Raw genomic sequence first — 15506 nt, 5'->3', positions numbered from 1 at the left:
GGGTGGTACAGAGTCAACACGATATGCAGTGCAACTCATCAATGCCCTTATTCAAGATCCTGCCAAGGAGCTGGAAGACTTGATTCCTAAAACTCATATAAGAACACCTGCTTCAAGTACCAAATCAATCCATGCAAACTTTTCATCTGGAGTCAGCACTGCAACTGCTTCAAACAAGAACTCCTTTCCTCTTGGAGCACCGCCCCTCGTCACATCACAGTCATCAACACTATCTACTTTCCAGCCTAATAACAAATTAAACAAGAATGTCCCAGCAAATGTGCGCTCATCTTTTCCGGTGTCTCTTCCTCTAGCTTACTCTCACCCTCATTTTGCCTTGCTGGCTGCCCAAACTATGCAACAGATCCGGCACCCTCGCTTGCCTATGGCCCAGTTTGGAGGAACTTTTTCACCTTCACCGAACACATGGGGACCATTCCCAGTGAGACCAGTTAACCCTGGCAGCACAAACAGCTCTCCAAAGCATAACAGTTCGAGTCGTGTAGGTAGTCAGAATGGAAATATTTTACAGACGGAGTCTCCCGGATTAGCTACTTCTAGTTGTCCCATTACTGTCTCTTCTGTAGCTGCTTCCACCCAACCGCTGTGTGTCACCAGTAATCGGACTCCCTCTTCAGTCAGAAAGCAGTTGTTCGCCTGCGTTCCCAAGACGAGTGCTGCAGCAACAGCCATCTCAACTGTGACAAGCACCTGTAGCACTCTGCCTTCAGCTTCCTCTGCCTCCTCAAACAACGGGCAAGTGTCCACAGCATTTCTGCCATCTAATGCTCCACAAACGCAGCATTCTGCACTTAAAGCGGACTCTTTCTCAGCTGTCTCAGCACCCAAAGAGAAGGTGTCGACGCCAGACCAGCCTGCTGCAAGTGCATGCGCACCATCTTCGGTTCCAAGCAGCTGCAGTCTGCCAGCTAGCAGCAACTCGGGAGTCACCGAAACTCGCCCATCGAGCAGCCCTGCGCCGCTGAATAATGCCCAAGATGAAATACTGCCAACCAGCATGTCAGAGAGCAATCCTTCCATGTCAATGCCTTTTTCATCCAGCTCAGAAACCGCTCCTTTAAGCTTAGCGTCACCCAGGTCAGTTGTTGCAGATAATCAGGACAACAGTAACTTACCTCAAGTAACTGTACCAGCACCTCGAGTTACTCACAGGATGCAGTCCAGAGGTTCTTTCTATTCAGTGGTACCAAATGCAAACCTCCATCAAGATCCTCAGTCTATTTTTGTTACGAATCAAGTTCCTTTAACACCTTCTCAAGGTCCACCTGCTGCAGTGCAGCTTTCGTCAGCCATGAACGTTATGAACGGTTCTCAGATGCACATTAACCCGGCAAACAAATCATTGCCTCCTACCTTTGGGCCAGCAACGCTCTTCAATCACTTTAGTAGTCTTTTTGATAGCAACCAGGTGCCCGCTAACCAAGGATGGGGAGACTGTCCACTCTCTACCCGAGCAGCAGCTGACCCATCTTTCACTGTTCAGTCTACCTTTCTGAATAACTCTGTGCTAGGACACGTGGAAAACGTGCATCCTGACAGCTCCAAGGCTCCTGGTTTCAGGCCACCTTCCCAACGGGTTTCGACTAGTCCTGTAGGTAAGTCGTTAAGATCATGCACTGGACAGAATTCTTTCTCCAACCGTTACGCTTTGACCATCTCAAACTGATTGAGAAGTAGTTCTACAAATGACATTGAATATTAATGTAATGAGGATAGCCTGTTTTTTCCAAGCACTCTTTAAAATGTTGATGAAGATTTTTTTTTTTTTTTTTTTCCCCCCTCTCTCTCAGTCAGCTCTTCTGGGATGTTAGGTGTTGGGAGCATTGCAGACGTGCACTGCTTGTCCTCGGTAGGAAACAGGGATTCTTCCACCTGTTTGTGGAGCTGAGAGTAGCATTGATTTTTAGCTTTTGGGTTAGAATGGAACATAGGATTGTGTGACACCAAACCCAAAACAACGGGGCCAGAGCTCTTGACAGGTTCCAGCTGCAGGAGTGACTGCATACAGTTGTTCAGTATTTTACCTAAGACTCCAGCTTGACTCAGTGAGGGTAAACTCTCTATACTTTTTTATCTCTTGATACGGCTCTGGGATTTTAATAAGCTTATGTTGTGCTTAGGGAAATCGGTGTGCTACTGCATGGTGTGTTTTAGTAGGAAGTTATTGTCCTTCTGCTGTTAAGCATAGCAGTCCAAGCGTAATCTGCATTTATTTGACATGGGTTAAAAATACTCACAGTGAACTCCCTGCCCTTACTGTGCTCTCCCTAAAGGATCTTAGTGTTAAAACTATGTAGCAGGCAGCTGGCAGCACCCGTTTGTCTGGAAGGGACCCTCAAGAGATCTAGTCTGTGCCACCCTGTTCTCCCCGTCATTCTTGCCATAATGACTTCATGGTGCCTTGAAGCTGCCTAGCCAGAGAGCCCTGCTTTGAAGTTGTCTTTGCCCCCCCAGTGTGTTAGGTATTTGGGCTAATGCTTCAGGACTTGGATGCTGGATTGAAACAAGGCAAGTAGTTTGACGTTCAGACTAAAGGAGAAGGGGGCATTTGGAAGACTTGGTGGTGAGGGAAGATGATTTTCAGCATTCCCGTTCTTCTCAGTTGATTTACAAACGTGCAGGGCTTCTGAAAAACAGAACGCGCCTCTCTGACCAGCTTCAACCACAAACCTGGCATGTTTGCCATGACTGTAGTTTTCTTAGTAGTTTAATTTGGGCTGTATAGCTCTGCAAAGCAAGTGAATACCTAGAGCTCTTGTGCCACGTCCAGTCCCGGTGCAGGAAGCAGAACCGGATGTAACTAAGGCTCTGGAAGGTAAAGTAACTGGACCGTGTTTGTCAGATAGGCTGCTAATAAAAGGATTGCAGGCCCTCCTCGTCAGACTCCAGAAACACTTTACGTTGGCTCAGCTTTGTCTCTGCAGTGCTCTAAAGTTGGCTGTTGTGGGGAAGGAAGCATATGGCAAATGGGATCTGCTGATTTTTCTGATGATGGCATCCTGTGTGTACAAAGACGGCTGACTGGGACTTCCCATAACAGCAAAACATTTTGCTGTTCCCTTACGCTGAGGTCATCTGTTTGTCATTGGGAAAAATGTCTTGGTCCTTTGTATAGCCTTAAGTGACTGTAAGTATTTAAAAGGTAGTCTAAATCTGTTTCTTCCCTGAGTTAGGAAGGTTAGGTAGATAACGCAGGGAGAGCTCATGCAGTTGACTTCGGGGAGGTAAATGCGAAGATGATCTCAACTGAAGCATGGAAGTATTTGGACAGAACATGGTTTTTGAGAGCTGGAATTTGATTAGGATATTGCAAAGTGAAGAAAAACTGCAAATAGGTAGATGTGCTCCTGAAATTCTGCCTGGCAGGAGGTAACTGGTTAATTAGGTCCTTAGTTGATTAATTTAATGGCATTCTACTTAATACTGCTCTTGATCACCTTCATTGCAGACTAAATTTTCTGTCACATGGAGGGGGGGGGTTGTTAGGGGAGCCTGGGGGGAAGGGGGTGTTTTGAAGGTGTGATAGTCAGGAAAGAAGCGGGGACAGTACGCTAAGGATCTTTCCAATGCCTTCCCTTGGAGTGTAAGTGTGGCCCTGTGGTCTGTCTACCCATCTCATTCACTGGCTTTTACCAGGGGAACAGACCTTTCCCCTCAGCTCAGCCTCCAAGGTGGGTTGAACTGGGGACGGCCTTGGCTGTTTCCACGGGGTTTGGTGGGAGGTTTCATGAGATTTTGAGAGGGGGGGGGAAGGGCCAGTCACTGCTGGCTTACACTTTGGCCAACAGCAGTACGAGGATAAGGAGCAGCCTGGGCCTTCCCTGTCGGTTTGGTACACCTCGGTGTGGTGAGGGGGAGTAGCAATGGCCATCAAAGCAGGGGGACCCTGATCCTCTAATCTCAGCCATGACTCTACACCTGACAGAGCAGAGGTTTGTATTTTGTGCCTGTCTTGCACAGTTGGGCTGTGGCAAATTTTTCCACAAATGAACATCTCTTGGTGAACGCCTCTAAGCTGATTTGGTAGAGATTTAATACAATTTGATTGCGCATTAAACCAGCTTTTTCTTAAGTTCTCACCTCAGGGTGGAGTTTGGGTACTCTGCTTTTCCTGTTCATGGGTAAGCTCAATTGCATCTTGAGTTTTCTCTGATTCACGAGTTCTTTGAGGCACAGATACATGTGCAGATCTCCTCACTGGCTGTGGATCTGTTCTAGAAATGGCCTTTTGTCTCACTTATGTCTTTGGATCTCTTGTCCTAGCAGCTTGCAGATTGAGGGCAGACTTAGCCCAACCATTTGGGGAGGCTGTGGAGAAGACCAAAAGAAGTCTATTTGTTACTTTTCCTCTGCATTTTAAGAAGGGGTTTGAGACCTTGCTCGTGTGGCATTGAAATATGCCGGCTTAGGAAGCGGCACATGAGTGTGGAGTTGCATGAAATGGCTGGGCTCCCTGTTTTACGTGGAGTGACCGAGTGTTGCCCTGTTTCTCTAAAGGTGGTGGTAGCCCTTGCAGAACCAGTTTCTGCAGAAGTGTCTGGAGGCTTTGATAAACTGAATTTAGAGCAGAGTTTGTGTGAGGTTGATATACCAGTCTTGACAGCTCAGTTACGCTTTCAGAGCATGATGAAGAGTTTGAATTCATGGCCCAAGTTACTGCAGACTATGGTATTGCAAAAGCTTTTAGTATTACAAAACCTAATTTTGCTGGTAAGTACATAAATAGGAAGCCCATGGCTGAAATTAGGATTCTCCCAAGTCATTGTTCATAGAAGCCATTTTTAGTACTGAGCAAAGGTGTTGTCCATCCACTTTTATGAAAAGCAAGATAATGAGAAAAAGTGTTCTTTACAACCTGAAAACTGACTGTTGAATTTGTGCATCTTTGGCTGTCACACTTCCTTCAACTCGTAGAAAGTACGCAGCAGTGCTGAAGTGGTCTTGGCTCTACAGTCATTGCACGTTGAAAGCTGAGTACCCATCCTACCAAGCCTTCAAAAGACACAGCTGGGCATCTCTTTTCTGCAGAAGAGCTGTTTTTGTCATAATCTCTGCCTTGTTCTCTGTTCAGGAAACCGGCAGTCCCCATGGGCAGCAGCAGCTCTGTTACCCCTTCTGTATGGCACAGACGACTGGGGGTCTTCAGTAGTTTGTCAGCCAGATGGAACCTTGTTTTTGGTGTGTGGTGGAATTGGTCACCGTAGGGGCATTTTGACTACCTCCAAGTTGACTTTTGTGGATGGAGGATTAGCAAGAGCGTCCTGTCGGTAGCTCCGTGGCAGATGCACAGGGAGGGCCCTCAGCTGGAGGTGCTGCAATGTGCTTACGGCCAAGGCTTCGTGCTGGTGGCCAGTCTGCAGCTCTAGACAGACGCAGATCAATCACACTGCCTTTACACGCAGGCCGCACAGGCATTAGCATCCTCCACATAGCCATGAGCCTTGCACTTTGGGCTGTGACAAACCCGAAAAGGTTGTCCTGCCACGCTCAGGTTCCCTCGGCTGAGCACTCCATGTTCTGGTGGTGATTTAGGTCTCCTTGTCTGTAGTGGAGATTGCTCTTTTTTTACCCTTTGGGGTAGGGCTAGTGAGAAAAAAAAATACCTTCTTCAAGTCCAGCGGGTCACTTCTGTTCGTGTGAGCAGGTTGGATCTGGCACTTCTGGAACCAGTAAATCAGGTTGACTTGGTTGATATATTGCGGGGGAGAGACCTGGCTCTCAGGAACATATCCAGGCAATGAAAGGTGCACCCCTAGTCTATGGCCTGAGGTGTTGCCTGTCACCACTGCTGTTTGCAGACTGCTGCGGTGTGAGGGGGTACAACCTTCAACCTTGCTCTGCAGCAACGTAGGCTGGTCCTGGTTGTGGTCATTTTAAAACGTTTAAATGGTTTTGAAACTACTCTTGTTTAATAGGCCCTTGAAACTAAACCCAAAACTCAGGTGAACATATGGCCATGCCCGTTTCTGCTTTCAGGTGTGATAAGAGCTTTGGAAAAGTACTTAAAAGCTGTGGCTTATTAAAAAACTGTAATTCCCCCTTGCTAATAATTCTTGTGGGACTTTGAACTTCCTCTCCATTTTTCAGTTCCTCTCACGCATCCCTGTAGAAAGCAGCCCCCTCGCCTGTTGTGCTGTGCATCGTCAGCCCTGTTTCTCTGGGCACAGCATGCTCTGACCGATCTATATGTGAATGTACCTGTAGGATGGCAAAAACTGTACTGCAGCGACCTGCTTCCCTGGTGCTGGGTTCCCCTGGGACTTTCACAGAGCCCTGTATCCCTGTTTGACTTGTGTGGCTTTTTTGTAAGCAAAGATCCTTGCCACTCGCAGCTTTCCTCCTTTGCCCTCCCTGCCAAGATCATTTCCTTCCAGTGACCAAAAGGATGGCTGGTTTTGTTAAACCTTCAGGCCAAAACAGAGAGCATACAGAAATGCCTTCTGTCGGTTTCTACGGGAGAATCGTGCACCTGTAAAATGAACTTACCGTGTGCAGATACCCCCGAAGGTGATGAGATGCTTTAACTCTATTTGGAGCACTAGCTCTCTCTGGTGCTTTGAAGCAGGTTCCCAAAGAGAGATATTTAATCAAATTTATGTTTATTTCAGGCTTACCCTCTCTAGATCCATCCAACAGCTCTACAACTTCTTCTTCAGGTCCTTTGACAGGCTTTTCAGCAAACATACAAGGAGCACGGGTTTACCTTCAAGGGCCAGCGCCTGTTGGGACTCCCAGCTTTAACAGACAGCATTTTTCACCACATCCTTGGACAAGCGCAACAAATTCATGTAGGAACTTCATGGGTCTGTCTTAGTTAACTATAAATTCATAGCTATTGTCTTTAGTAGATTTGTAACTTGAGGGGAAATTACCCAGTGATGCACCAAATGCTTTCCAATTGCTTTTAGCAGCTGTGAGGATGGCGTGCAAATCCCAAGCTGTACTATTTTGTGGTTTTTCCAATGTAAAATGCCACTAGTTCTGGTAGCATTGCTAAAGGCATATTTGGGCAAAAAAATCGGTCATCTTAGGCTCTGAGAGGAGAGGGCATGAAGCTGTGGGGGAGCGGAGGTGATTGTACCAAGCTAAAGATTCCGCTCTAAACAGTATGAGTGCAATATTAGGTGAAAATGTCACATTTGCCATGGTTTGAAGTTATACTTGCCCTTTTTTCTTTTTTTTTTTTTTTAAATTGGGATTCTAGAATTATTTCGTGTTAAAGATTATTTCAAAATCTTTAAGCAGCATCTGAATTAACAGTGGGTTTTCCTCCTAATGGGAAGAACATGGAAGTAGCTTTACAGAAAATGTGGGTCTTTGATTCAGAATCTTAAGTGAAGAGGCTTTTCATGTCACCGCATGCAACTTCATTGCCACTCTGAGCTTAAGAACCAAAACGTTCAAAGGAGTGCTCAAAGGAAGTTGGGGTTCCCAAAATGAGTCAGTGACGCTTCTGAAGCTGGTGGCACTTAGGCTCTTACGTTACACATGTGGCTTTGGGAAGCTGTCTAATTTCTCTTCTGATGGAAGGGGTGGATACCAAAACCAGGCTGTTTAGATAGTTATGTTTTTTTGGCTGATGTTTTCACCTCTTCCTGAAACTCTTCCATGTTTCTTATTCTTTCTTGTAATTAATTTAGATGTACTGCTATGTCATGAGAATGTCACATGATTCTGATGGCTGAAAGCATTTGTGTTACAATGGTCATTTTAGAGTTAAAATAAACCCTAAACAATTTCTGTGAAAGACTTGAAGAATGCTTGCTGAAAAAGCCTTTAGAACCTTTTTATTATTTGCTTTGAGATAATACAGGGGGGATAGAGCGGGTAGCATTTATGCTTGCTAGCTGGTGTGCCTAGTGTGTGATTAAGCAAGAGAAATACTCTTTTCAGCAGGTGAGTCTCCTATTCCATCAGTTTCCTCAGGATCATCTTCACCCCTTTCAGCTGCTTCTGCACCTTCTAACCTGGGCCAGCCGAAAACGGGTAACGCCAATCAAGATCGAAAGGTACCCCCTCCCATCGGGACCGAAAGGCTTGCTAGAATTCGACAGGGAGGATCTGTCACTCCTACGCCCTTAGGAACCAACTTCACAGCTCCTGTTGGTCACAGCGGGATTTGGTCCTTTGGAGTTAACAGTGTATCTGGTGAGTCTGTGGCAGAGCCTGGGGTGGCCTAGGGAAAGCTGTAGGGCCTTTCAGGAGTAGGGGAGGAGGACTGGCGTGCCACGGTCTGTAGTCAGCTGTAGTACGTCCTGAAGGGCAAACTGGCGTCCGTGGCGGGAGAGTACGGGTCAATGAAAGCGCTGTGGGTTCCTCTCCTGCTGTCAGCACACATTTGTAAAGCCTGAGAACAGCTCAGAAATTCCGTATTAGGTCTATTGAATGATACAGAATTTTAAAAGTAAACAACTTTTATCTCCTAAGTGGGTCCATTTCTAAGTCTGACCCTCGACCTAAAAGGACAACTGCCTCCATCCAGTTTTCTAGCTTGACTTCCATTAACATTTAAAGATGTTAGATGTGGTGCAGGTAATGCATCCAGAAACACGTAGTTGTGGATGCTGGTTTCTGCACTGGTGGTTTCATAACCCTTGAATAGTATAGGGTAACTTCTGTCCCAGGCAGCCACAGTTTCAGAAGGATGCCTTTGAAACAGCTGAAGCTTTATGTTCAGTTTCCTGATAGTCTGAGATCCTGGAAAGGAAGAGCTGCAGCATTTGAGGTGTAAAGTGTTTCCACTGGTAGCTTTAAAGACAGATGTTTGAGTCCTGTATCTGTTATGTTTTTCAGTGAAGCCCTCCGTACTTTGGTTAAACTTAGTGTCTCATTGCTGTGGTTTTTTTCAAGAAAAGCTTGTATGTGCTCACAGACAATGCTTGAAGGTTTATTGGATCTTAGGTGTTCTGCTGTGAGCACCTGAGACTTGCAGTTGCTAGTAGTCCCCATGACCTTCACACTGGTTTGGAGGATCAAGATGAACGTACATGCAGATGGCATGTGCCTGGCCAAACGTGCCTGGCCTCGCCAGTGTCTCTTCTTTCTCTATTTTTGCCCATCATCAATGTAACCTTTTCTGTGTTCCCGTGGTACGTGAGAGGTGCATCAGCTGGAGGGAAGGAAAGTGTGTGTAGCCAGCCTTGTGTAGTGTTGCCTGCTGCAGCTTCCCCGTGAGAGGCCTTGATGCTGCAGATGAGACTTGTGCTTGCCTGGTCTGTGATGGGCTGTTAGCTTCGAAGCTGGAGGTGCCTTCCTGCTGCTCCGCGCAGGCTGCAGAAGGTCTGCCTCTGCTCAGAGCTGAACCCTGAGATACCTCCGTGGCCGGGTGGTTTTGGGGAGCTTTCAGATGCGTGTAGGTGTGTGCAGCTGCTGAACTGATGAACTGCTGCTCCTTCTTGAGTATCTTCAATGAATTGTAATCAGCCATTTTTGATCCTCTCCTTTCCAGAAGGCTTGTCAGGTTGGTCTCAGCCTGTCATGGGAAATCATCCAATGCATCAGCAGCTGTCGGACCCAGGCACGTTTTCTCAGCATCAGCCAATGGAGAGAGATGATTCTGGAATAGTGGCTCCCTCAAATATTTTCCACCAACCTATGCCAAATAGTTTTGTGGATTTTTCTAAAGTAAGTTACAGAGGGTTGGATTTAGCGTATAAAATGACCAAGGACGTTGTTGCGTCTCCTGTTCTGCCTGTTTGCACTGTATGCGTGTGCCTCCTACCATTGCTTGCCACACCTATTCCTGAACCTCCTTTCACCCCAGTACTGATTAGGAAAGGTGCCCAAGCCTGGTGGCATTTAAACAAAACCAGCATTTGTTGATTGCAGATGTTCTCTTGGCAAGTAGCTGAATGCCTCCATCGCTCTCCAGTATTTCCTTTCTCAGAGGCTCAGTTGCTCAGAAACGTTTCATAAGGCTTGCTCAGTTCTTGAGGCTGATTGAAGCATTAAGCAAACCTGTAGTACAAATCATGCCCATGAGTACTATGTGCCTTTTTTAAGGGAGCAGCAGAATGAGAGGACTGCTTGTAAGTCTGTGCCTTGCACGTTAATGCTGGAAAGTAGCTTGAGGGAGTCTGCTGTAGCCAAGCCATAGTTCAGCCACCACTGGAGGAATGTCCAGGGCAACATGCTCAACAGCAGACCTCCTCACAGCATGCTTCTGACGTAGCTGTAGCATGTGCTCTTGGGATCTTCTAAATTGCAGAGCTGCAGTTGTTCAAACATGGAAAAGAAATCTCATAATTGCAAAAAGCTGCTCTATAACTTGCTCTTTCTGAACTGGAAGAGTATTTTAGGTGGCCATTAGTAATTTATAGGAAATCTTCCACTCAGAGTCTTACAGGCTCGAGCTGTATATGGGCTTTGCTGAAGTGCAGCCCCTGGCTGCAGCCCTGCATGCAACAAGGTTATTGCATGCTGCGGAGGTGAGAAGGGAGCACTGAGATCCCTTGGAACAGCTGCTGTGTCTGGCTTTATGGGGTCGTCTGAAAGCGCTGTGCAGAGGCTGCTGCATTCTGGCAAGGCATAATTTCAGAAAAATGGGTAAACTGACTTGAATCTCAAGCTCTGAAGAGTCACTGTATTCCGTACTCTGCCCGGGTGTGCAGCGATGCTGTTTCCTCACGGTGCTGAGAGGTTTGCAGTAAGTGAACGTTGCGTGTGGATGTGAACAGCCTCTGTCGTCTTGGCACATGTGGTACTGTAGTCATCCTTCACAGCCGCTGCCACCTTCACTGACGGTGCTTGTCCTTGTTCCCTCAGGGCCTGCCGATTTCCATGTATGGCGGCACTCTCATACCCTCGCACCCTCAGCTCACAGATGGCTCGGGAGGCCCCCTCTTCAATGGGCTCCATACTCCAGATCCCGCGTGGAACCCCATGATCAAAGTTGTCCAGAACTCAACAGAATGTACTGATGCTCAGCAGGTAGAGTGGCTGCCTTTTTCTGCCTCTGCTTTCCTGAGGCTTTTTGCGGTGTCGTGCTTTGTTTTGGTTTTCTTCAGTTTTGGTTAGGGGATGCTTTTTTTGCAGTTCTGGAATTGAGACTGTTTGCATGACTCTTCCCCTCCCGTGCGTGCGTGTTTGCTAAAAAAATACGGTGCTGTCTGTAACAAACCTTTCGGGTGAAATAAGCAGCATTTCAAGACTGCTTAGCCAGGTAATCGGCTTTGTTGTAAGCCAGAGGGTTTGTATCCGTACTCGGCATCTTGCAGGTTGTCAGTCAGACCTTGGCCAGAGCTGAAGAGGGCTCCCAGCCTTTGGACAATCTGGTTGTACTGTAAGGGGAAGCCTTAAGCTTCCCCTCTAGTGGTTAAACGCTCTGTTAAAGGAACCTTTATTTGTTGTCATAATAGACTTGTCTTTTTATTTCTTGCTGTAGATTTGGCCTGGCACCTGGGCACCTCACATTGGAAACATGCATCTCAAGTACGTCAACTGATTTAAGGGGGTCTATCCTTTTTTATCCTTGTTTGGGAATCTTTATGATCTTGAAGAACCCTGGGGATTTTTTTAATGTGCCTCACTAAGCAATTTTCTGTGAGCTATAACAATGGAAATTTGATTGCCCGTTGTATAAGAACAAATTGATTTACCGATACCAACTGATTCTGTTCTTCAGTTAGTTTAGCCATTGTGAACTTAAAAATCAGATGGAACTAGTGCTTTTGGCTAAACGCTACTGAATGCCCCTTGTATGCAGCAGAGAACTAGCTGATTACATGATTTCAGCCTTTTAAGGTGGTAAATACATGTATAATTGTTTACATACTTAAAAGGAAAAGCTGAGTAAATTTCATGTCGTATAGTGGCTCTACTTTATGTAGCCTGTATTAATGTGAAATATTTACCTGAATATTCAATAAAAGGCGAACAGTATTTATAGGTTGTGTGTGAGAATTTTGGAAGAGGCTGTATGTTGTCACCAGTAGCTGCTGCTGTGCCCAGTGATGCATCTTGTCAGAAACGCGGAATCAGCGCGCGGATGCAGTCAGGGTTTGGGGGAGGGGTTTGAGCTGTAGTTGTCGATGATAGGAGGCCTGCTCTGGCCTTCCCCGTGCCAGTTGTTGGCCTTTTAGGTTTTTTGTGTGAACATAGTTGTGTGATTTTTTGGGTTTCAGTTTTTCTTTTTTCCTTCTCGATTAGTTCTGCTGCTTCCAGCATGCTTGTTCCAGCTGGGTTGCCTGAGAAATCAGGTTTGTTCAGTGGCTGGAAATAAGGGCTGAGTTGTCAGTGTGGCAACTGATGGCATCTTAATTTGCAGGAGGTAAATAGGTAGCTTGTAGGTAAACACAGGGTTTCTTCACCTGACTTGCTGTGACCAGCTGCCTAGAAGCAGATCTTAGGAAAGCAGAGCCCACTTCTCACTAGAGAAAAACGTAGTATGTTCAATTCTAAGCTGCTTGTAACCTTTTCAATCTGGTAAGAGCTCCGCAAGTCCTTTCTGTGAGGAAGAAGGGGATTTTTGCACACTGCTTAAGATGAATGTTCGTTCTCTAGCCACGTGCAGAAGTTCTCCGCTTTCTGCACTTGGACCTCTGCTTATTTCTGCCTTTGCTCAGGGGCGATGCGGTAACTACACTGAATCTTTGGTCCGTTCCTCAAGCAGGTAACTACAGTGCACGTAGTGTCCAGGCTAATGGACCGCTTTCAGTGGTCTCTCAGACCAGGTGGAGGATTCTCCACCTTCTCCAGACAAACCCTTACATGCAGCAGCAGTTTCCCGAGGAAAAGCAAGGGAAAGGAATACTGAAAACCCAAAGTGCACAAGCAATATCTGCAGGCAGATAAACCTCAGAAATGCTCCTGGGTGATATATTCAGATGCTTTTCCTAGTGTTTGAGGAAGAAATGCAAAAAACATTGAGCTGCTGCGAACGCCAAAGGAGAGGAACACTCATGTTAACAGTAATTGTGTTGAAAACAGAGGTGTTGCTCTTGGGGTGAGTTGCAGGGGAGGGGTGGGGCCTAAGGCCCCTCCTCCTCCCCTTCCCCACTCCACCCATGATGGCTCCATGGCCACAATAGGCACCACCACCACCTCCTCCTGCCCCATCCCGTGGAGCCACCATCTCCCCATCCCAGAGGGCTACAGCTCCACGCCGTGTGGCACCATCTACTCCACCACACCAGGGAGTAAGACCCAGCATGGGGATGGGATTGTCCCTTGAGTGAAACGGTGGCCTCAGCTGCCCCATCCCTGCGGAACTGAGGCAGCTGCTTACCGAGCAGGTCCCTCCATGAGCTCTCCACCTTGCAGCTCGGTCCCTGGGGGCACGGGCACCCGCTCGGGGCAGCAGATCCAGGCAGGCCCATGAGGTGGTGGCTTCCCAGACCTCGAGTGGAACCGCAAAGCTTTGTAGGAAGATACTGGTAGAAGTTAGGGCCACCCTTGCCCTGTGGTACTGGGGGGAGCAGGCAGAGGCAGTGGTAGTGGGGGGAGCAGGCAGAGGCAGTGCCGCTGGGTGGTGGTTGCAGCACTGGTCCTTTGGGGGTAGGTCGAGCCCAGGCACGGCTGGCTGGAGCTGGGGACAGCGCAGGGGGCTAGCGCACGATGTCTGCGCCCACCCAAATTCACCAGCCCTGGGGGAACATACGGGGGGGCACAGCTTCCTCGAGGGGTACCCTGGGCCTGCCCTCTTGCCCTCCTTCTGCCCTCCTGCGAAAGCCCCTGGTTCAGATGTGCAGCGGGTCCTTTCCTTTGCTGTCTGTCCTCAGGGTAGCTTGTGTCCGTCCCTGAGCTGGGCACATTCAGTCATGTGCCTCCAATAAGCTTATCTGGGGCAGGGGAGCCGGCAGACACGGGTTGCACCATGTGTTTGGGGCGCCGGGAAGGGCACGGCCCGCGCAGGAGCTCTGGGCAGGGAACCGGTGCTTGGCTGCAGGGGAAGGCAGGCCTGGGCCTGGCGCAGGGCGGCAGACGTGGCACATGGGCCAGTGTGACCTCGGGGATCGCTGGGGCTGCGTGCCCGGCAGGCTGGCTCGCTGGAGGAGGTGTCCCATCGAACCCAGTGCCTTGCCCTTGTGCAGGGCGCAGCAGGGTGCCTCGCTGGCTGAGCTGATGGGAACGGGTCCCTGGGTGCAGCTCCCCATGGTACCAATGGGGGGAGGGGGGCACCCAGCCTTTGCTGTTTGATAGCTGCAAGGAGCCACCTCTGGGCAGGGTGCACTGGGGTCCGGCCATCACCCAGTGCCCGGGACTGGCCCTGCCTTGCAAGCAGCACCAGGGTGGCTGCGGTGTCAGCTGCCAGGGGGCACATGTGTTGAGGCTGGACCCCCCCCAGCTGGAGCCTCCAGGGGAGGGACAATGTGGGGAAGAGCTGCTGGGCAGGATGGGTGTCACAGTCTGCCACGGGCGAAGCCCCACGGTGGCTCCAGAGCCAATCATGTCCCCGAGCTGTGGCTAAGCACGGGGTCCCAGCCCCTGCTCTGGGCTCAGGCTGTGGTGCTTGGAGACGGGGGTGGCCAGGGGCTGGCAGTGCCTGACAGCCCCCTGCTTTTGGCAGGTACCCACATCATCTACGACCGCAAGTTCCTGCTGGAGTGCAAGAATTCGCCCGCGGCCAGGACCCCTCCCTGCTGCCTGCCCCAGATCCCCGGTGTCACATCCCTGGCCCAGTCCAGCCTCGTCAAGCTGGAGGAGCTCAAGGAGCGGAATGAGAGCAAAGAAACCATGGCAGGTGAGCAGCCCAGGCACGCAGCCCCTGCCTCTGCACTGGCTGGGGCATGGGGCTCCTGCCTGGCCGCAAGGGGAGATCCTGGGTTGGCCCCGGTTCCAGCTTCTGCCCCCTTTGCCTGCATGTTTCTCTCAACCCAGCCCCGTCCTAACCCTGGCCCTGTATCCCTCCGTACCCTTGCAGATCAAGACCAGTTTGAGATGGACATCTGAGTTTCCAGCTCCCCGTCTCCAGGCCATGGCTGGGCCTGTTCCTGGGCCTCGTGGAGGTGCTGGCACCACGACCAGCTGGCTGCAGCCCTCTCTGATGCTGGGGATGGACATGTGACACCTCAGGCTCTAGCACAACTGGCTGGTGCAAATGCCTAGGAGCTCATGCTTGATCAATAAACACCATGAAATCCCTGTGCTGTCCTGCTGCATCTCGGTGTTGGGGCTCAGCTGGGTCCTCGGATCCCTGGGGAGTGGAGCTAGGAGCTGAGCAGCACCAGGAGCCCTTGGAGGGTGCAGGGGATCTCTCCCTCCTGCACCAGGACTCTGCAGGCTGTGGGTGATGAATGCAGGGCCGCGGGGTCTGCTCCCAGGCTTGGGAGGGGGCAGCACGGTGCAGGCTGCTCCCTCTCCAGGCTAAATGGGAGCAGGAGCCCAAATGGGAGCAGGAGCCCAAATGGGAGCAGGAGCCCAAATGGGAGCAGGAGCCCAAATGGGAGCAGGAGCCCAAATGGGAGCAGGAGCCCAAATGGGAGCAGGAGCCCAAATGGGAGCAGGAGCCCAAATGGGAGCAGGAGCCCAAATGGGAGCAGGAGCCC

At 49.4% G+C, this 15506-nt stretch overlaps 1 protein-coding gene across 2 annotated transcripts in view; it reads left to right on the top strand.

Moving 5' to 3' along the window:
- The window catches only part of ANKHD1 (ankyrin repeat and KH domain containing 1), a 121968-nt gene extending 106866 nt beyond the window's left edge, over nt 1-15102 (top strand). The window contains exons 32-39 of one of the 2 annotated variants that reach the window (XM_086471049.1): nt 1-1616; nt 6630-6824; nt 7915-8169; nt 9470-9645; nt 10786-10950; nt 11405-11451; nt 14528-14701; nt 14882-14917. In XM_086471049.1, coding sequence (XP_086327175.1) covers nt 1-1616; nt 6630-6824; nt 7915-8169; nt 9470-9645; nt 10786-10950; nt 11405-11451; nt 14528-14681 — 2608 coding nt within the window. In that variant the 3' untranslated portion in view covers nt 14682-14701; nt 14882-14917. Of the gene's footprint in view, nt 1617-6629; nt 6825-7914; nt 8170-9469; nt 9646-10785; nt 10951-11404; nt 11452-14527; nt 14702-14881 lie in introns of both variants that reach the window. The other variant, XM_086471048.1, reaches the window with a different exon arrangement.
- Nucleotides 15103-15506: the final 404 nt, after the last annotated feature.

Source organism: Leptosomus discolor, chromosome 10 (genome assembly GCF_034619465.1).
Source record: "Leptosomus discolor isolate bLepDis1 chromosome 10, bLepDis1.hap2, whole genome shotgun sequence".
Classification (NCBI taxonomy): domain Eukaryota; kingdom Metazoa; phylum Chordata; class Aves; order Leptosomiformes; family Leptosomidae; genus Leptosomus; species Leptosomus discolor.
Note: the sequence above shows the minus strand (reverse complement) of the source record. Positions and strands in the feature narration are given on the sequence as shown.